The following is an 18946-nucleotide window of genomic DNA, read 5'->3' on the forward strand; positions in this document are numbered from 1 at the left end:
TTGTTCAGGGTGGGTCGTCGCGTGGCCCTGTGGCGTTCAGTCACCATCCGCGGAAGAACTCGCCTTCTCTGGGTTTCATCAACTTGTTTTTGTTTCTGTGGTTTCTTGCTAAATAACTGTATCATCAGATCCCACATGACTCGGCCAAGGCCAGAAACAGAAAGGAAGCTTTCTTCGTCTTCAGCGTGGCCGGTGGAGACTCTCGGAGTCGCCCAGCTTTTATCTCAGGGGCGAAATGGGAGCGGAGAGAAGCTCACGTTGGTTTGAGGGACTGTGGGCGGCAGGGGCCGACCGGCTGTCACACCCTCCGTGAGCACAGTGTGGGAAGCGGTTGGGGGCACCTGTGGTAGCCTGTCTGTGCCCAGCCCTTGGACGCTCTGCATCTGAAAGACGTGGGAGCTCACTGAGAAAGGACAGACTGCGAGCACGGTAGCCATTTAGAGCACATCTCTGACCAGGTCATTCCTGGCTCACACTCAGTGCCCCCCCCCCCATCACCCACGGTTCTCAGTACTCCTCTGTCTGCCTCCGGTCCCCTTCCGGCCCTGCCCCCAGCAGATCTCCTTGTAAATACCTTACAGTCTAGCTTACAGGACGTGGCCCACGTCCGGGACACCGGCTTGCTGCCTCCGTGGCTCCGCACTCACTGTCCCTTCGGCTGAATGCCCCCCTGCCCTTTGCCTTCTGTCACGGTTCCCCAGCCTCCTTGCCTCCTCTATGATGTCTTTGTTTTTCAAATCCTCTGACTCCTTTCCCTCTTCGTGTTCCCCTATAAGTGGCTACTTCTGATGTTTTCTTATTATTTATACTATTAATAAAAACAATGCAAATACAACTACTATTTATTGAGCCGCATACCGAGTGTCTGATGTGGCACAACGTGGCTTACATACGTGACTTCATTTCCTCTTCCACGCATCTTTGCGAGGGAGCTGGTCTTATACCCACTGTGTGGGTGAAGATACACATATTCGCTTCACAAATGAGAAAGTTCAGGGCACCTGGGTGGCTCAGTCTCTTAAGCACCTGACTCTTGATTTCAGCTCGGGTGGTGATCTCACAGTTCGTGGGTTCGGGTCCCACATCAGACTCTGTGCTGACAGCTCAGAGCCTGGAGCCTGGTTTGGATTCTCTGTCTCCCTCTGTCTCTGCCCCTACCCTGCTGTTGCTCTGTCTCTCTCTCTCTCTCTCAAAAATAAATAAACATTTAAAAAAAAAAAAACAGAACAAAACAAAAAACGGCATTCACAAGGCACAAAGAAACCAGAGTGTGCCAGGGACAGGCTGGGTGGGGAGGACCATTGTTCTGACCCAGCATGGTTTCCTTCTTAGTGCCCTTTCATGTGTGTACACACTATTTCAAAGCTTTTCTTGCATCTATTTTTGTGATGAGTGGCTTTAAACTTGCTCAGAGAGAGCCTTGCAGAGGGAACTGCAGTTTGAGAACATGATGGAAATTGGTGGAACCTCCCCAGCTTTTTTCATGCGGACGAGGTTTAAGGGGATTGCAGAGGGAGTGAGGGTCTTGGGAAACAGCCCCTCCCTTCCGTCCGTCCATCCACCTGTCCTTCCCGGATCTCTCCCATCTGATGCCCTTCGATGCCCACTGCCGGTTAGTGACAGTGCCCCCGGGTGTGGGGGTGGATCGAGAAAGAAACATGGTTCCAAAGTACTACGTTTACCGTCTTGGATTCCCGGAGAGCTCAGAGAAGTAGAAGGCTGGATTCAAGAAACGGGCACAGGTAGCACGGAGAAGGTTTATTTGCTTTTCTCCCTCTCCGTCCGTGTCCACACACACCCACTGACACGCTCGCCTTCGGCAAAGAAAACTCCAAGTTTTGGGTCCTGTATGGAAACCAATTTGACAAATTTCATATTAAAACAACAACAACAAACTCCAAGTTAAAAATTCTGTGTCTCTTTTGCCCAGAGGAACAAGAACCTCTGGATAAAAATCCCCTTGACTTCGGGCGCAAAGTGTCCGACTTCCATTTCATTTTTGTAGCACTTAAATGTTTTTAAATCTGTGTACACGAATGCTCACCAAGAAGAAAACCTTGTATGTGCCCAGATAACTTTCTAACATTCCGGTGGTGCCTCTTAATGCTGTAGAAAATGCCTTCTGAAGGGAATTAGGAATTGGGTAAGTTCCCGCCACGCTTTTAAAACAGAACGGAATCGGCCCTTCCAAGTTCTGGATGCGGAGTATGTGCGTTGGGGCGGGAGGGGTGGGTGAAATTCCTGGGTTAAAACTAATGAACTCCAAGCTTATGAGACTCCTTCTTGAACATATAGCTCTTCCAAATGTCATTTTGATAAGTTAATATAAACGAATCAGAAACATCTGCACCAAAAATCCCCCTGAATACGCAAGGGCTTAACAATTAGGGGGAAGAATGTTTCGTACAATGTGTTTCAGGTTTTAGCAGATCCAAAATGTTTTTGAAAAACAGTTAAGTTCTTAACACATTTTGAGAATTTAAAGGGTGGCTGGTTGTCCCATGCCTCCCCACCCCCCTTTAAAAATGGGAGTGGTTATTCCTGTTCTTTGTGTTGACTCCTGCCCTGTTCTTATTGCCTGGGGAGGAAATTCTCCCAGCAGAGGCCCCATCTTTAGTCTCTGCAAAGGGCTGTCTCTCTCTCTCTCTCTCTCTCTCTCTCTCTCTCTCTCTCTCTCTCTCATTCCTAGATTTGCTTCGTAAGCAAATAATTGTGTGTGTCAGGCACCGGGTTCTGAAAGCAATGATGAGACCGTGTTCTGTCGAGTTGGAGGACTCGTTTCTAGATTCAGGTGCGGGCACGGTTGCCGCCGTGGGTCACTGTCGCAGTCTCACCGTCTTTGACACCTACTGGTCCATCCTTTCTGCCGGTGCCCAATCTGAGAGCCAGCTCTTGAGGAACAGAAGCCCAAGATATCAGATGTGCAGAGGATGAGCTGAAAGGTGATGGGTTGGCAGGAGAAGAAAACAAAAACAAAAAGCACCAAAAACAAAGCTCAAACCCCGCTAAACCCCCCGCTGTGAACAAGGGCCACCTTGTGTTCAGTCCTCTCGAGCTCTTATTCTGGGACACAGACTGGGGGACCCTGACACATGCCGGCTGAGCAGATGATTACGGCTCACACACAGTCTCCTTTCGAGCTCTTTCATTCAGAGAAGTTGTCCTTCCATTGTATGTCCATTTTATTGACTTTCGGTGTCGCCATCCTGAAGTTTTAATCACCGAACACCCACTAGCCATCGGTGAGATCACCCAACTTGTCATTCTATCTGGATGTCAGGACGAGAGAAGAAACCCTTGCTCATTCTCGTTTCTTCTGTTTCCCCTTCAAGGGACACGGCCAGTCCTTCTCGGGCTTCCTGAGTAATCGTCATGTAATTGTCTTTATAGGTTGGAAAGTCTTGATTCTCTGAACTTAAAAAAAAATCGTAATAATAAGGGCAATTAATTAAAAGGGCTGGGAGCCTATTAGCAAAGAGATGTGATTCTAGGAAATCATGTGGCTACCTGACCGTGGGAGCAGCGTGACTCCACCCCAGTTTAAGTTCAGCGCTGCTAATTAATGGTATTTTCTCATAAAGTTTAAGAAATCAAAAAATGAAAGAATTAAAGCAGGGCTTCTTCTCACGGTTTCCGACCCAAGATTTGTTCTAGTCTTGTTGGAGTAGATCACATCAGGCTCTTATCTGAAACGGTTTCAGTGACTGTCGGTGCCTCCCTAAATCCCAAGCCGTCATGTTCCAGTGCACTTTGGGGTTTTTTACTAAGAGGTCTCTCTCTCTCTCTCTCTCTCTCTCTCTCTCTCTCTCTCTTTAAAAAATATTTATTTATTTTTGAGAGAAAGAGAAACAGAGCATGAGCAGGGGAGGGGCAGACAGAGAGGGAGACACAGGATCTGAAGCAGGCTCCAGGCTCTGAGCTGTCAGCACAGAGCCCGACGCGGGGCTCGAACTCACGGACCGCGAGATCATGACCTGAGCCAAAGGCAGCCGCTCAACAGACTGAGCCGCCCAGGTGCCCCTAAGAGGTCTCTAACCCTCAGACCCTAAAGGAACTGGCTCACCTCCCAAGGCGGGGCCCAGCTCAAAGAGGTGTTCCGTGAAGAGCAACCCCCAACACACACATGCCCCCTTTGTATTACATTATCCGGCTTTAATTTTATCATATTGCTAACTGAAATAATCTTACTTACTGTTAACCTTCCATCACGCAGTGCAAACAATGAACCAATGATCGACACAGACAAGACCTCTGTTTAGAAAAGATTTTCCATTTTCAATTTCCCTTGATTTTATTTTTAAGTCCTCTCTCTACCCAGCATGGGGCTCAAACTTACAACCTTGAGATCAAGAGTTCAGTGCTCCACCACCTGCCATAGCCCGGTGCCCCTTCAATTTTCTTTTTAAAGGTTGGGCATTGCTTGGTTTGCACTTGGTGGATGAACATGATAGTGTCTTATAATAGCCTGGGGGGCCTGGGTGGCTCAGTCGGTTGAGCGTCCAACTTCAGCTCAGGTCATGATCTCGTGGCTTGTGAATTCGAGCCCTGCGTCAGGCTCTGTGCCGACAGCTCGGAGCCTGGAAGCTGCTTCGGATTCTGTGTCTCCCTCTCTCTCTGCCCCTCCCATGCTGGTGCTCCGTCTCTGTCTCTCAAAAATAAATAAACATTAGAAAAAATAAAATAAGTAGCCTGAAGGAGTGTTTATTTTATAAATATTCCTGCAGTGTGCAATGGCACGTCCACCAAAGCCTAGTCTTTCAGAGAGAAGTAGCAGGACCAAAACCTTGCAAATTACAGATTCTATTGAAAGAAGAGTCACTGGGGCGCCTGGGTGGCAGTTGAGTGGCTGACTACAGCTCAGGTCATGATCTCACGGTCTGTGAGTTCGAGCCCTGCATCAGGCTCTGTGCTGACAGCTCAGAGCCTGGAGCCTGCTTCTGATTCTGTGTCTCCCTCTCTCTCTGCCCCTTCCCTGCTTGCTCTCTGTCTCTCTCTCTCTCTCTCAAAAATAATAAACAATAAAAAATTAAAAAAAAAAAAAAGAAAGAAGAGACACCAAGTTCTGTGAATTTGCCCTTCTCAGTCTCTGGGCTCTAGATTAGAAATTCTGGCTGAATAGCTACAAGGTAGAGTTTTTATCCTGCATCTGTTGCCTTTTGGGACATTTGTCCCAACCACAGAAGGTACTTTTCCGGGGAGGCCTGGTCTCCATAAATGGCTAATGATCTGGACACCATAGGCTGATAGCCCTCTTCTCCCACAATCCCAAGCACAAAAAGGTATCGCCTGTCTCGAGAAATGATCGTGGCCAAGCTTGTGCCCAATGTGGCAACCCTCAGAAATGGGTGAGGGTGAGCGTGCAGGTTGAACACGCGCACGCGAACGCAGACGTAACTCGAGGTGACAGAGAATTTCCCCAGTTGGGCTTAAAAAAAAATCAGAACTTCCTCCCAAACCATCAGTCTTAACGGGATATGGCATACTTTCTTCTTAGTTTTTACCTTTCCTTAAGTTCATTCATAATAAATAAATAAACAAACAAAGCTGGGGCGCCCGAGTGGCTTAGTCGGTTGGGCGTCAGACTCTTGATCTCAGCTCGGGTCATGATCTCATGGTTTGTGAGTTCAAGCCCCGTGTCGGGCTCTGCGCTGACAGTGTGGAGCTGCTTGGGATTCTCTCTCCTCTCTCTCTCTCTGTTCCTATCCCTCTTTCTCTCTCTCTCAAAATCAATAAAAATAAAAACCTTAAAAAAATAATAAAGCAAACTGCTGCCTCCCTATTAACAGAGAACATAAGAACAGACGCCCCTGCCTACAGAGGTCAGAGAACCTTGTTTTCGAGCCGGGATTCCGCAGGGTGCTAACAGTGGTACAAACATTCCCTTTAAGGAAGTAAGGTTTGTCATCCAGGAATTTATGCAAACCCTTCTCGATAAAGGCAAGGAGCCCAAGATGGCTGCCTTCTTTCCGCATTATCAGGTGGTTATTTGATCCTGCTGCTACTTCGGTGGGGCGTCTCTTACACCTGTCTTCCCTTTAGTCCTTCCTGCCATCGAGGTGCCTGTCTGGGTTCAGATCCTGTGTTCAGACCCTACTGGAGGGTCGTCCATGGACTTTGCTAACTGTCCCCTTCTGGTTTGCCACCAGCATTTTGACCTGTTGCTTTGATCACGCTATCCTATGCTCCTAAACTCCCATTGAGACTTCCTCTAACAGGGAGGATTAACTCTGAGAGCTTGACTTTTTTTTTTTTTAAATGTTTATTTATTCTTGACAGCGAGAGCTCGAGCAGGGGAGGGACAGAGGGGGGAGGGGGGACTGAGGATCCTCAGAGGGCTCTGCGCTGACAGTTTAGAGCCCGACACGGGGCCTGATCTATGACCTGAGCCGAAGTCGGACGCTCAACTGACTGAGCCACCCAGGCACCTCTTGACTTTTGGCTTTAAAAGCTCTTCAGGGGGCTGACCTTTCTACTCAAAGCGTGGTCCGAGGCTTGGCAACTTGGCAACATACGGATCACCTGGGAGATCGGTGGCCCGCACAGCATCCCTCCCCCCTCCCCAGGTGATCCTTCAAAAGCTGCACTTTAACAAGGTGCCCCAGGTGACCTGCATGCGTTTCTGAGAAATCTTGGCGGCTACATCTTCGTCCGTGGCTGGCAGCTCTTTTGTTTTCCCGCCCGGCTCTGCAAGGACTGCTTTGCACGCTCAGTCAGCGCTACTGATTTATTATATCTTGCCGGCGTCGCTGAGTGGTAAATACTGTTATTATTCCCATTTGCAGAAGGGGAAACTGAGGCCCTGGGAGATCACGTCATTGGTGTGAGACTCTTCAGGTAGCATGTGGGGGAGCAGCTGGGATTCACTGGGAGACCTTTGCCTCCGGAGCCCGTGTTGGTGACCCCCGGACATTGGGCCTTTCCCTCTCCCTGGCCTGTTGTCACAGGCCATCTGCTCTGCGTTCAGTGGCTTCTTCCTCCTCAGTCTGTAAAACTTCTCTAAAGCAAGGCCATGGTGAAGGGAGTGCTGCTGTTCTGTGTGTATTATAAAAGAGCTTTGGGTCTTAAACTTTTTTTTTTACATTTATTTAATGTTTTTATTTTTGAAGGGGAGAGAGAGACAGAGCATGAGTGAGGGAGGAACAGAGAGAGAGGGAGACACCGAATCCGAAGCAGGCTCCAGGCTCTGAGCTGTCAGCACAGAGCCTGACGTGGGGCTCAAACTCATGAACCGTGAGATCATGACCTGGGCTGAAGTCGGACGCTTAATCGACTGAGCCACCCAGGTGCCCCTAGGTGTATTTATTTTTTGACCGAGAGAGTGCAAGCATGAGCTAGGGAGGGGTAGAGAGAGAGGGAGACACAGAATCCGAAGCAGGCTCCAGGCTCTGAGCTGTCGGCACCCCAACGCGGGGCTCAAACTCACAAGCCGTGAGATCATGACCTGGGCTGAAGTCAGATGCTTAACAGACTGAGCCACGCAGGCGCCCCTGGGTCTTAAACTTATTTTTTTTTTTAACGTTTATTCATTTTTGAGAGAGAGAGAGAGAGAGAGTGAGCGAGCATGAGTGGGGGAGGGGCAGAGAGAGAGAGGGAGACACAGAATCTGAAACAGCCTCCAGGCTCTGAGCTGTCAGCACAGAGCCCTACGCGGGGCTTGAACTCACAAACTGAGAGATCATGACCTGAGCCGAAGCCGGACACTCAACCGACTGAGCCACCCAGGCGCCCCTTAAACTTATTTTTAAGGAAGGCCGTGCCATCCCCCACATAGATTTGATCCCCCTTAGCCCTAGATGGTGAGTTTCCTATTGCTTCCATTTAAAGTGCACAGCCGAACACCATCGCCCTAGAGGCGAATTCCTGTGGGCTCTGTCTCAAACTTGACCTTTGGAAAACGCATTTACAGCTCAGGTCTGAAAAAAACCAACAGAGATAAGGAAAACGACCTTGCAAGGACATTGGTGCAGAGTTTATCAAATCCTTTCAAGACCTCGAGGTCGGAATACCTATCTAGCCCCGGTACTCAAGGCCCAAGGTTAATTACAGAAAGCTACGGACCTTAATTAAGGTCCGTGGTTTTCAAACTGACTCTGACCTATTTCAAGGAGGCATTCCAGAAAAAGGCTTGGGGCTTCAGGGTGGGCTGGCCTGAAAATAGGGGTTCCCTAGACCTCCCCTCACTTTCAACCAGTTAGTACAGACTTTGTTGTTTTATATAGTAGGCGCTGGGATAACTTTCCCCATCTATTTTTGTGTGTGTGTATATATTAAAAAGCAGCTGAAATAATCAGACTCCATCCTTTTCAGCGGAGGCCCCTGAGGTGCAGAAAGGTGCACTGACTTCCCCAAGGTCACTTATTGTTTGGCTAAAAGCTATTCCTTGTATCCCTCCTCCTTTGAAAGCTCAAAAGCCGGGCCCTCTGCCAAGTCTGTTCAGTGTTCGCTCCTCCGCCCTCTGGGTCAGCCCTGATTCTATTCAGTGGTGCTGACCTGGCTGTATTTCCTTGGCGTTCAGGGCTCCTCCGTGCGTGTTTGGAAAACAAAACACCGTTCAGGTGTTCCCGGGGCGGCGCTGAGTCCAGAAGTCGTGTATCTGCTTGAACTTTCAGGAGAATAAGGCCACAAATAAAACACACAGAGGAGACTCTCCATGACATTTTTGCAGTTAGTAATAACGGGTATGTGGTCATTTCCATCTCACCGTTCCTGTTCGCTAGAAACTTCTTCATCTGGCTTTGCGACAGATAGGCACCCTGAGAAGTATTTTATTTCTTTTTTTTTTAAAATTTTTTTTTCAACGTTTTTTATTTATTTTTGGGACAGAGAGAGACAGAGCATGAATGGGGGAGGGGCAGAGAGAGAGGGAGACACAGAATCGGAAACAGGCTCCAGGCTCCGAGCCATCAGCCCAGAGCCCGACGCGGGGCTCGAACTCCCGGACCGCGAGATTGTGACCTGGCTGAAGTCGGACGCTCAACCGACTGCGCCACCCAGGCGCCCCAGAAGTATTTTATTTCTAAAAGTGGTTCTCCACCCGCCTAAGTGTTCAATGCCTTTATGATCTTTTGCCTAAAAAACTTAGCTGCTAATCCCCGCTGCCTCGGTTCACGCCCCAGAGACGCTGCCCACAGCCTGGCCTGTCAGCGCCCATGTGCGGCTGGTTCTACAGAAATATAGAAGCAGAGTTCTGGGACCTGGTTTCCTATCTCCCAGCTTTTACTCCTCTCTCTGCCCCTGGCTCTCTACCATTTCTATTTCTAACCCCCGCTTCTTCTCCCTCTAATTGTTCCCGATGGGACCAACACTGGCATTCTTGTTCTTTCCAAAGAGATACTGAAGTCATCTGCTCTGAGATCTCCTGCAAGGGAAACGTAGATTCTTGTTCTGAAAAGACAAGCACCCGATTGTTTTATTTAGGTACCTATAATTACCGAGAATTTGGACGAAGATATTGGCTCTCATGCTACTTAATTACATATTCAGAGATGTTATCTAAAAAATCCTTTGGGCGTCCTATATATACGCGGATATTTTTAGTTTCACTTTTGCTTCTTCTGTCCCTGAGAAGAGTTAGAGAATATCTAGCTCTCCTCCAAAAAAAGAGAATCCCCAAGAGCTTGTAAAAAGCAAGTCTGAAGGTATTAATTAGTAATCTGCAGCACTAAAAAGTGGTTTGCTATCCTCCCTGACAGTCTTTCAATTATTTACTAGGAGTAAGATCTTGAACTTGGTCTCAGGTAAACCTCTAGGGTAGGGAAATGGTTGTCGCCGCGTGTTTCTGATGTCCTATAACATTTGAGTACTGTGCAGTGACACGAGGGAGGAGTTTGACCCTTTTTCAGAGTTTGGGAAATTTCTCCCTGTAAAGCCTCCAGCAGGACTCCTTGCTGGGTATACTGGTAGCTGGTGGGTTAAAATAACTAATCTTTATGGACAAAGGGGCTTTTCACAGGCTTTGCCTCAAGGGCGGGCCTGCAGGATGGATGTTTATCAAACAAGCTGCAGAGATTAATCCTCCTATCTGAGAGAAGTTTTGTCATTTGTCACTATTTTATTGGTCCTTGTCCTGCAAATCCAGCCATAATATCTCGGCAGAGAGGTGAAACTATGCTCTTCCTCATTTAATTCGTTTTGAGCATTGTCGTCTTTCCTACTTAGGACGGATCTGTTTCCACTCTGACTTGAATTTACATTTAGAAGTAAAGCCTGTCCCTCGAGAGAGATGAATTTTGAGCTTACAACCTGTGCTTGCCCCTGACCGGTGACTTTCTCCAGGGCCACTGCAGGGTACTTTTTGGCTTGAGGCTGAATGTTTGAACTTCCCATGACTGGAGCTGAGAGCAGGTGTCAACTTCCCCCTGAGTCCTGTACCTGGGGGGACATAGAGGTGCTGGGATTAAATCAGGAACCTTTTAGGAGAGAGGAGTGTGTACTTGGCAGGCAGCCAACATTGTCAAGTCCAGTTAACATTCTCACAATTTCCAAGGTCATCTTTTTATTATTATTCCTAAAGTGTAAAAGTAATCTTGGCTTTTTGCAAGGCCTCAAACAGTTTGGTCCTTTACAAATTCATTCCCCCGAACAGTACTCTTTGGCGCCCCCCACAGGAGCTGCTTGAAGCCAGGTACCACGCCTGGCTCTTCTAAATATTCTTGGCACTCAGCACAGGTTCTGGGTCTGTCGTAGGCACATTTCTTTGCAGAATAAACATGTGCCACTTATTCTCCAAATTCTCTCAGGACTTAAGGACCCCGGACTTTGTGTAAAACAAAGCAAAGCCAAAGAAAGGGGCCACCTTCTCCCCCTTTCTCAGTGTTGGCATTTTGCTTTGATTTTATTTATATAAAGGCTATGCCAACTATAAATAGCATTAAAACTGATTTTTGGGGGGGGGTTTATTTAACAGGGTGACAATGTTTTTGTTAGCTTGTTACTGATATTAATTTAAGGACATTTGTCATATTTTAAAATAGGTTGTCTGCCTATTCCTATTTTAACCTACCCTTAAGTCCTTTTTTTTTTTCCACCTGCCCATTGCAGGGATAAGAGGAAGGGAAAGGGTGACAGAAAATAGAATTGCATTTTAACAGCCCCTGCGTGCACTTGATGTGTTTCTTAAACCCTCCCCATACTGCGTTGACTGTCCTAGTTCCATTTTAAAGATAACCTGGGGCACCTGGTTAAGTGTCCGACTTTGGCTCAGGTCACGATGTCCCGGTGGTGAGTTCGAGCCCCACCTTGGGCTCAGTGCTGACAGCTCAGAGCCTGGAGCCTGCTTCCAATTCTGCCTTTAACCTCTTCTCTCTGCCCCTCCCTTGCTTGTGCGCTCGCTCTCTCGCTCACTCTCCCTCTCTGAAATAATAAATGAATAAACTTTAAAAAATAGAAATTAAAGGTAAACTAAAAAGACACACTGGCAAGTGATTTTTCCAAAGTCTCTGTATTGGTTATCCACGGCTGCTGCCACAAGTTACCCCAAGTTTAGTGGCTTCAAATAAAGTTATTCTCTTACAGCTGTTGGAGGTCGGAAGTCCAAAATGCTTCTTATTCGGACGAAATCAAGGCGTCACCGGGGCTACATTGCTTCAGGAAGCTCAAGGGGAGAATCTGCTCCCTTATTTCTCCAGCTTCCAGAAGGTGCCCTGTGCTGACTCGCGGTCCCTCGCCCCATCTTCAGATGACACACCCCTTGACTTCCTGCCTCCCCCCTCCTATTTCGTAAGGATCCTTGTGACCACACTGAGCCCAACCAGATAATCTCTCCATATCAACATCATTCCTTATACCTGCAAGGTCCTTTTTTGCCGTGTAAAGCAGCAAATTCACAGATCCCTTGGGGTGTGGAAATCGTTGGGGACGTTATTCCAGCCCCCACAGTCCTAGCCCCAGAGCATATCCTAATATACAGAACTCCGTACAGAGTTCACCTTCCGTACGTGCACAGGGAACAAAGTTTTTGGCTCTTTCGTTCGCCCTCTCCTGATATCCTGTCTTGAATGTTACTTAATTTTATGAAGAACTAACATCTGTGTGTGGACAAATCGGGGCTGATAGATGTTCAACAATGAACCCTGATAGCAGTGATACTGTAATTGCTGAGCGATTACCTACAATTGCCGAGCAAAATACATACAATTCATAGTGGAAGCACCTTGGCAGTTGAATTCCTGGGGAGTTTTAGAGGTTTTTATTTATTTATTTTTTATTTTTTTTAACGTTTATTTATTTTTGAGAGAGAGAGAGAGAGAGACAGAGCATGAACGGGGGAGGGGCAGAGAGAGAGGGAGACACAGAATCGGAAGCAGGCTCCAGGCTCTGAGCCGTCAGCCCAGAGCCCGACGCAGGGCTCGAAGCCACGGACCGCGAGACCGTGACCTGAGCCGAAGTCGGACACTCAACTGACTGAGCCACCCAGGCGTCCCTAGAGGTTTTAAAAACTGGCCTTGCAGTGACCTGTTGGATGAACTCAGAGCCTTCTCACTTTTGTCTTCTAGGCTTCTGTACAGAAGTACATTGTGAAGAATTATTTCTACTATTACCTATTCAGATTCTCGGCCGCTTTGGGTCAAGAAGTGTTCTACATCACCTTTCTTCCGTTCACTCACTGGAATATTGATCCTTATTTATCCAGAAGACTGGTCATCATATGGGTTGTAAGTATCCTTATTACCTTCTAACCACTGCTACTCCCACAACCGTGACCTGCTTTGGCATTCAAGGACGTTGTGTATATGTTCTTTAAAAAAAACAAATCGCTTAGAGTTGAATTTTCATGTGGTTTACTTTGGAAAAGTAACAGGACAAATTAAAAAGCTATGAACACAACTTGTTTTGTTTGCAAACAGCAAGCAAACCCCTGGTTCATATACGTTGTCATACACCCCCCGTTTGGGCGAATAAAACCGGAAGAGAGAGATGATGTGATGTGCAGAGAAGAAAGGACATTTCTGGGAGCCCTTGTAGGGGCAGGAAATGCAACCTCCCAAGAGGCCAATTTTAGTACAATTTGGCCCAAAACTGGAAACTAGAAGCTGTTAACTAATAATTGCAAGGGGTCTCAGGAGACCATCTAGTGCCCAGAACTAGGGGCCTGACATGTGGGCGGACTCTGTGAGTCACTACTTGAACATGGTGATGCATAGCGACTGGTTCGTGAAGGGGAAGGAGTCTTCATGATCGATCGGTTGGAAGGTCAGGTGGTTTCACTGGAGGGAGGATCAGGGCAAGGTCACCAGCAAGGCAGCTGTTTCCCCCGACTCAAGGTTCTGCACTGAAAACAGAGGTTCAGAAGCACTTGGCTCTGTGAACGGAGTCTGGGTTCTTGTGCGGCTCTGCTCCGAGAAGCTGTGTGATCTTAAGCAAGTGACTGCACCACGCTGGGCTTTATTTTTCTCCTCTGTAGACCAAGTGAGAATGGCCTCGGTCAGAAGCCATAATCTCACATTTCCTTTAAGGCAGGGAAAGGGAAGTGAAACAGTGATACCCCGAATGGGGAGAGTGGGGAGAGTGGTGTGGGTGGTATGGGTGTCAGGGAGGGTCACCGTGTGGCCACGAGGGACACGGGGCAGCGGCCGCCCGTAGGGCCACCTGTGGCTGCCATGAGGCAAAAGGGGCTGGAGTTGCCAGATTTGTTTTTCATGGGAAGCCTCCCATTTTCTTAAATGTAGGCTTACATCTTTAAAACAACGTATGTCCGCTGAACAAAGAATCCTTGATGTCCACGCGTACGGGGCTTGGTTTGAAGCCTCTAGCCTAAGGAACCACTGAGGTCTCCAGGGCTATGGTTACGATTATTTGGCCCCAAATTCCTCCTGACTTTTTTTTTTTCCCTCCCTTACACTCGAAAACACAAGCCACTGGTTCCTTTCCCCATCCCTGTCTCCCAACCAGCTGAGTCTGAAATCTAGCTCCTCTATGAGAATCCGATCTGAGAATCTGCAAAAGCATATATGCATCTTGCAAAAGGGGAACGTTAGCGGAACTGTGCATCTCTCTTTCTGCCTCTCCCTTCCCTACCTGCAGAGCAGTGCGACCCTGGGGCAACTGGGAGGCGGGGAGAGCCGATGGGGGCAGGGAGCATTCCTGAAATGCACGAAAGGTGCATGGTGCATTTATTTTCTGGATATGATTATCAGTGTTTCAACATTCATAGTGGTTGAGTGAAGCAAATGATGCAAAATCACTTCTGATAATTTTTCAAGTGTACTGGACTGATTGTACTCCGGGCCAGCTGCGTCCCCCACTGAGGGTAGACCACTTTTCCTGAGGGGCCGGGAGGATCTTGACACCTGATGGTAGTTAGGGGACTCTCTGATTGTCGTCTTGGTTATTTTTCACGGTGGAGACCTCATTGCCAAGTGCTCAAAGGATTTCCTGTGTGAGATAGAATTATCAGCCTTTTGTTGGAGAGAGAGCTGATAAAATCTTTGCTCCTTTGAGGAGCAGGTTGTCTTGGGCTTTGGCGACCTGTCACTTGCTTTTAGAAATGGTTGCATGGTCACATGCAAGGCACCCGTGCTCGGGGTTCCATATCTGGGTGGTCAGCTGGGTCCTCAAGGCAGCGTGCAAGGTCCTAGCTCCTGGTGCGGACAATGGAGCCCATCCCAGGAGAGACAGATGGAGACAGAGAGATGGAAGGGGAAGGGCAGAAACTGGGGGCTGGGGAGGAGGGAAAGGGGGTGGAGAGGGAGGAGAGGAGGGGGAGAGAGGCCCAGAGAGAGACCCAGGGAGGAGAAGAGGTCCAGAGAGAGACCAAGAGACAGAGACAGAGAGGCCCAGAGACAGAGAGAGAGAGAGAGAGACGGAGAAAGACACAGAGAGAGAAACAGACAGAAGCCCTGAGAGAAACGCAGATTGAGAGAGATTGCAAGGTGGTAGGGGGAGCTCTGTGCTGGCTGCAGAGATAATAATGAGATGGTTTTGGCTCCAGTGGGGAAGGGGAATCCCCACAGTGGGGGGGGGGGGGGGGTTGGGAGGGAGGGAAGGGTGGAGCACAGTGAGGTGCTCCTGGATAATGAGCTTCCCCCGAGGGGGCCTCTCCCGCATAGGGATATCCTAAATCAGGGGCCGGGTCTCAGGGAGCCTGGAGGAAGTGAAGTTAATTACCCAGGGGCGGAGCTTGGAGCCTCCTAGCTTTAAACATCTGATCTCGCCCCAAATCCTTTGGAAGGCAGCTGCGTTCAGGAGGGCCAAACCTGTTGTCAGATTTTTCCACTCGGTCCACAGTTGTCATTGGATGAAGTCTCAACAGGTTTTATTGCATTTAAAAATCATTTGTTACAGTGGGAGTGACTCATACTGTCAGAGGTAGCCGAGCAGGATGTGTGGTTAGATGACGTGCTTCCTCGTCACAATTATAACTGTGCCCCCCCCCCCACACACACATTGTACATCTTTTATTGCTTTTATTGGCATCCGTGTTTATTATCTTATTTGATTTCATAACAATGGGTTAGTATCAGTTGCATCATTTTATAGGCTGCGATAATAATACTTCCGATAACAATTAGCCCTAGCCCATGCTGAACCCTCAGCGTCTGTGGCCACTCACTGGGATATTGCTTTACATATTTTTATCTCATTCAATCCTGCCGGCGATCCTGAGACGTGGTTACTGCCAGCCCATTTTACAGATCTGGAACTGATGTCTACGAAGGTTAAATCGCTCACCCAGGATCGCGCGGGGTTAAGTGGGTTTGATCCAGGCTCCCAGGGCCGCCTCCTGTGCGGGAGGCAGACACTGCTGTCGCTTCTTAGAACACGCTCCTTTTTTTTTTTTTTTGTAAGAAATGTTAAAGCTGAGGCTGTAAGCATGAAAACGCCTTGCCCAGTTACCTTCGATTGCACATTTGCTAGGATTGTGCTTCAAGTGTGCCCATATGGCATTTACTAACTATATTCTATTTAAGTGTCTTTGATATAACTTTGTCGACAAGCGAAAGATCTTTTATCCCAGAAAATGTAGACAAGCCTTTGCAGTTAGCCGAAAAAATGTCAATCCCGTCATCCTTCCCCTCTTCTAGTCACTTATCAGGGTTTTTGACCTGGCGTTGGGTTTCACTGAACAGAGAAGCCTGTGAATGGATTATCTAAGATGTGCTAGATCGTGCTTTACAAAGAGTCACCATCCAGAGTGATCATCCTGTCTCTTGACTTCCCTTTTGGTGTGGGGCAGGCCCATCAAAAAATAAAAACTTTACAATAGTATTACAGGGGCGCCTGGGCGGCTCAGTCTGTTAGGTGTCTGACTTCGGCTCAGGTCATGATCTCACGGTTCATGAGTTCGAGCCCCGCGCCGGGCTCTGTGCTGACAGCTCGGAGCCTGGAGCCCGCTTCGGAGTCTGTGTCTCCCTCTCTCTGCGCCTCCCCCCCCCCCCACTCATGCTCTGTCTCTCTGTCTCTCAAAAATAAATAAACATTAAAAAAAATAGTATTGCTGCATCTTTAAAAGGTTGGAAGCCGTGATACGGCATGGTGGTCGGCTTTGTAACAGGAGGCAAAATTTCACTTCTTTGCAAAAGCAAGTTTTTCTCCATTTAGTGAATAGCATTGCAAATATTGTTACCACAGTTAATCCTTGGATTTTTTTTTTCTCATTGTTAGGATATTTTACTTACTTATATATCTCTTTTCACAGCTATTTCATGGCAATTCAGAATGAGCTGCAAGAAAAAAATGGGAAAAGCAAAATTAGGGGGAAATACAGATAGAATAGGAGATTAAGGCCTCGTCTGAAGTTCAGTGTAGCCTGTTGATTCATAGTTGAGCCACAGATTGGCCTTTGAACTTTGTCGTGACCAAACCAAAGTGAAATGAAATTACATCCACTAGGAAATAATCAGCTTATTCCTAAGGGAGCAAATCTTTTCCTGACACGTAGAATCATTAAGCTTAAGGATGCCTGTGGCTAAATTATTTTCCTAGAAATATTGTTTCGTATCAGTACCCCCTAACACCTGTGTGAGTACCCATTTTGACTCTTCCTCATAAACTTTGTGTGTTCTCACTTTTTAATCACTGGTAATTTCACCAATGAAAAATGGCCTCTCGTTTAGTTTTCATATATTTTTAGTGAAGATGAAAGCATTTTTCAAGTTTCCGTCGGCCATTTGTATGAACTCTTCTGTGGTTTGTTAGGGTGCCTCTCGAGTATTTTTTTAAGTGGGCTTTGATTTTTTTTATTGATTTTTTTTTTCACCAGTTATAAAATGATACTGAACCATTGATCTCCCATGGATCAGAGGCGGTGTGTCTTTATAAGATTTTTAGAAGTTTGGGACTTTGAGAAATGATGTTGAACTCTATGGTATCATTAACAGTGACTTAAGAAAGTCCTTTACGATTGAATTTCCGTGCTTTTGTGCCGGGTGTGCAGTTGGGGCACAGACTTTAGCACTCCCTCTTGTCTGACCCTTCGTGACCACCCTGTGGCCCCTTTCAGGTATTTGAACTTGAGATTCCGATTTTCAGGCACCTAATCTTTCTGGCCTACGGTTTCTCTGGCCATAAACAGCTTACTCTTTGGGCAACCAGTCCCTAGGAAACCTGGCTGTGCTGCCTGAATCCAATAAAGTGAAAATTTGTCTTGAGTTCTTCCTTGTGTTTTCTTTCTCACCGGTAAACATTTGCCTTTTCTACCTAACGTCAAAAGATCGCATCTGAAAGATTCTTACCTAACCGTGATTTTTTTTTTAAGTTTATTTATTTAGGTAGAGAGAGCACACGCGCAAGTGGGGAGAGGGGCAGAGAGAGAATCCCAAGCAGGCTCCCTGCTGTCAGTGCAGAGCCCAACGTGGGGCTCAATCCCAGGAACTGTGAGATCATGACCTGAGCTGAGATCAAGGGTCGGCTGAGCTGCCCCAGCATCCCTAAGTGTGATTATTTTAAAGTTTTTGTTATCGTATCCAAACTGTTCTTACAGCTTTTCTGGTTGTTGCTTCTGAGTGTTGTCAGGCACGGTTAATCCCTCTTCTAATAATTCATGGCTTTTGTTTTTTGGGCTGGGGATAGACGGTTAATTGGGGCACAGAGCCATGGGCCAGGTTGGAATATCAAGGCTTGGGTGTCATCCAAGCAGTGATACCTGCTCAAGGCACCTCATGATTCTGGCCTGCAGCATCCCAGCTCTAACAAGAAAGGACTCAGCTAGAAGATCCCTAGAGGCTTGAAATGTGGTCACGAGTCTTCTTTGTATGTTCCCTGTATGACACTCAGAAGAGGTTCGTCTGTGGCATGGAGTCAGAAAGAAAGGAACCAAAGTTGGGCCAGATTACATTAAAACACACACACACACACACACACACACACACACACACACACACACACACACAAAAGGCACGCCCTCTCTTTTGCAGACTGAATGCTAATGTGCCTTTACTAATTTCGCCTTGTGTGGTGAATCCCCTCAATATTAGACAGTACAACTGAAATCCGTATCCAATCCACTGCTAAATAATTGATAGATTGCCTGCCATTTGTGTTCAACGTGATTGAAGAAACACTTTAAAGGAAAATGCTTAATTGCCTGGTGACTATAATTGCCAGGCCCTTCTGTTCCTACTCTCCCAAGTCCGATGAACTCACGTTGGGGAGTTCAAGTTTAAAATGATGGATTACCCCTGGCTTACATTCTGATTGTTGAAATCTAACTAGCTGATATCTACAGTACACAGCAGACCCCAAATTTACACTTAAATTGTGCCTATGACCTAGACAGTGTCCAATGGCTGTAGAATCTAGAGTATTATTTTATAAAACTGACCCGTAAATTGGCTAAGAGGCAAACTTCGTGATAAGCTACCTGTCGGAATGGGGTGCTGTCTCTGGATGTGGGCAGGCGGCTGTCTGGCTGTCCCACAGGGGAGTCAGAAGGAGAAGGGAAAAGCCTTCTCAGTCCCTGTAATTTACCCCCCTAGTCTGGGGTCAATTTTAGTGCCACAAGATGACT

At 47.4% G+C, this 18946-nt stretch overlaps 1 protein-coding gene across 6 annotated transcripts in view; it reads left to right on the plus strand.

The window, feature by feature from the left end:
• SGPP2 (sphingosine-1-phosphate phosphatase 2) overlaps window positions 1-18946 on the plus strand; it is a 110798-nt gene that overhangs the window by 34704 nt on the left and 57148 nt on the right. For 4 of the 6 annotated variants that reach the window (XM_023259721.2, XM_019838733.3, XM_019838734.3 and 1 more), the window contains one exon: window positions 12495-12653. In XM_023259721.2, the coding sequence (XP_023115489.2) occupies window positions 12495-12653 (159 nt within the window). Of the gene's footprint in view, window positions 1-6598; window positions 6754-8515; window positions 8679-12494; window positions 12654-18946 lie in introns of those variants that run through there. The other 2 variants (XM_045034535.1, XM_045034534.1) reach the window with 2 other exon arrangements.

Source organism: Felis catus, chromosome C1, assembly GCF_018350175.1.
Source record: "Felis catus isolate Fca126 chromosome C1, F.catus_Fca126_mat1.0, whole genome shotgun sequence".
In the NCBI taxonomy this organism is placed as follows: domain Eukaryota; kingdom Metazoa; phylum Chordata; class Mammalia; order Carnivora; family Felidae; genus Felis; species Felis catus.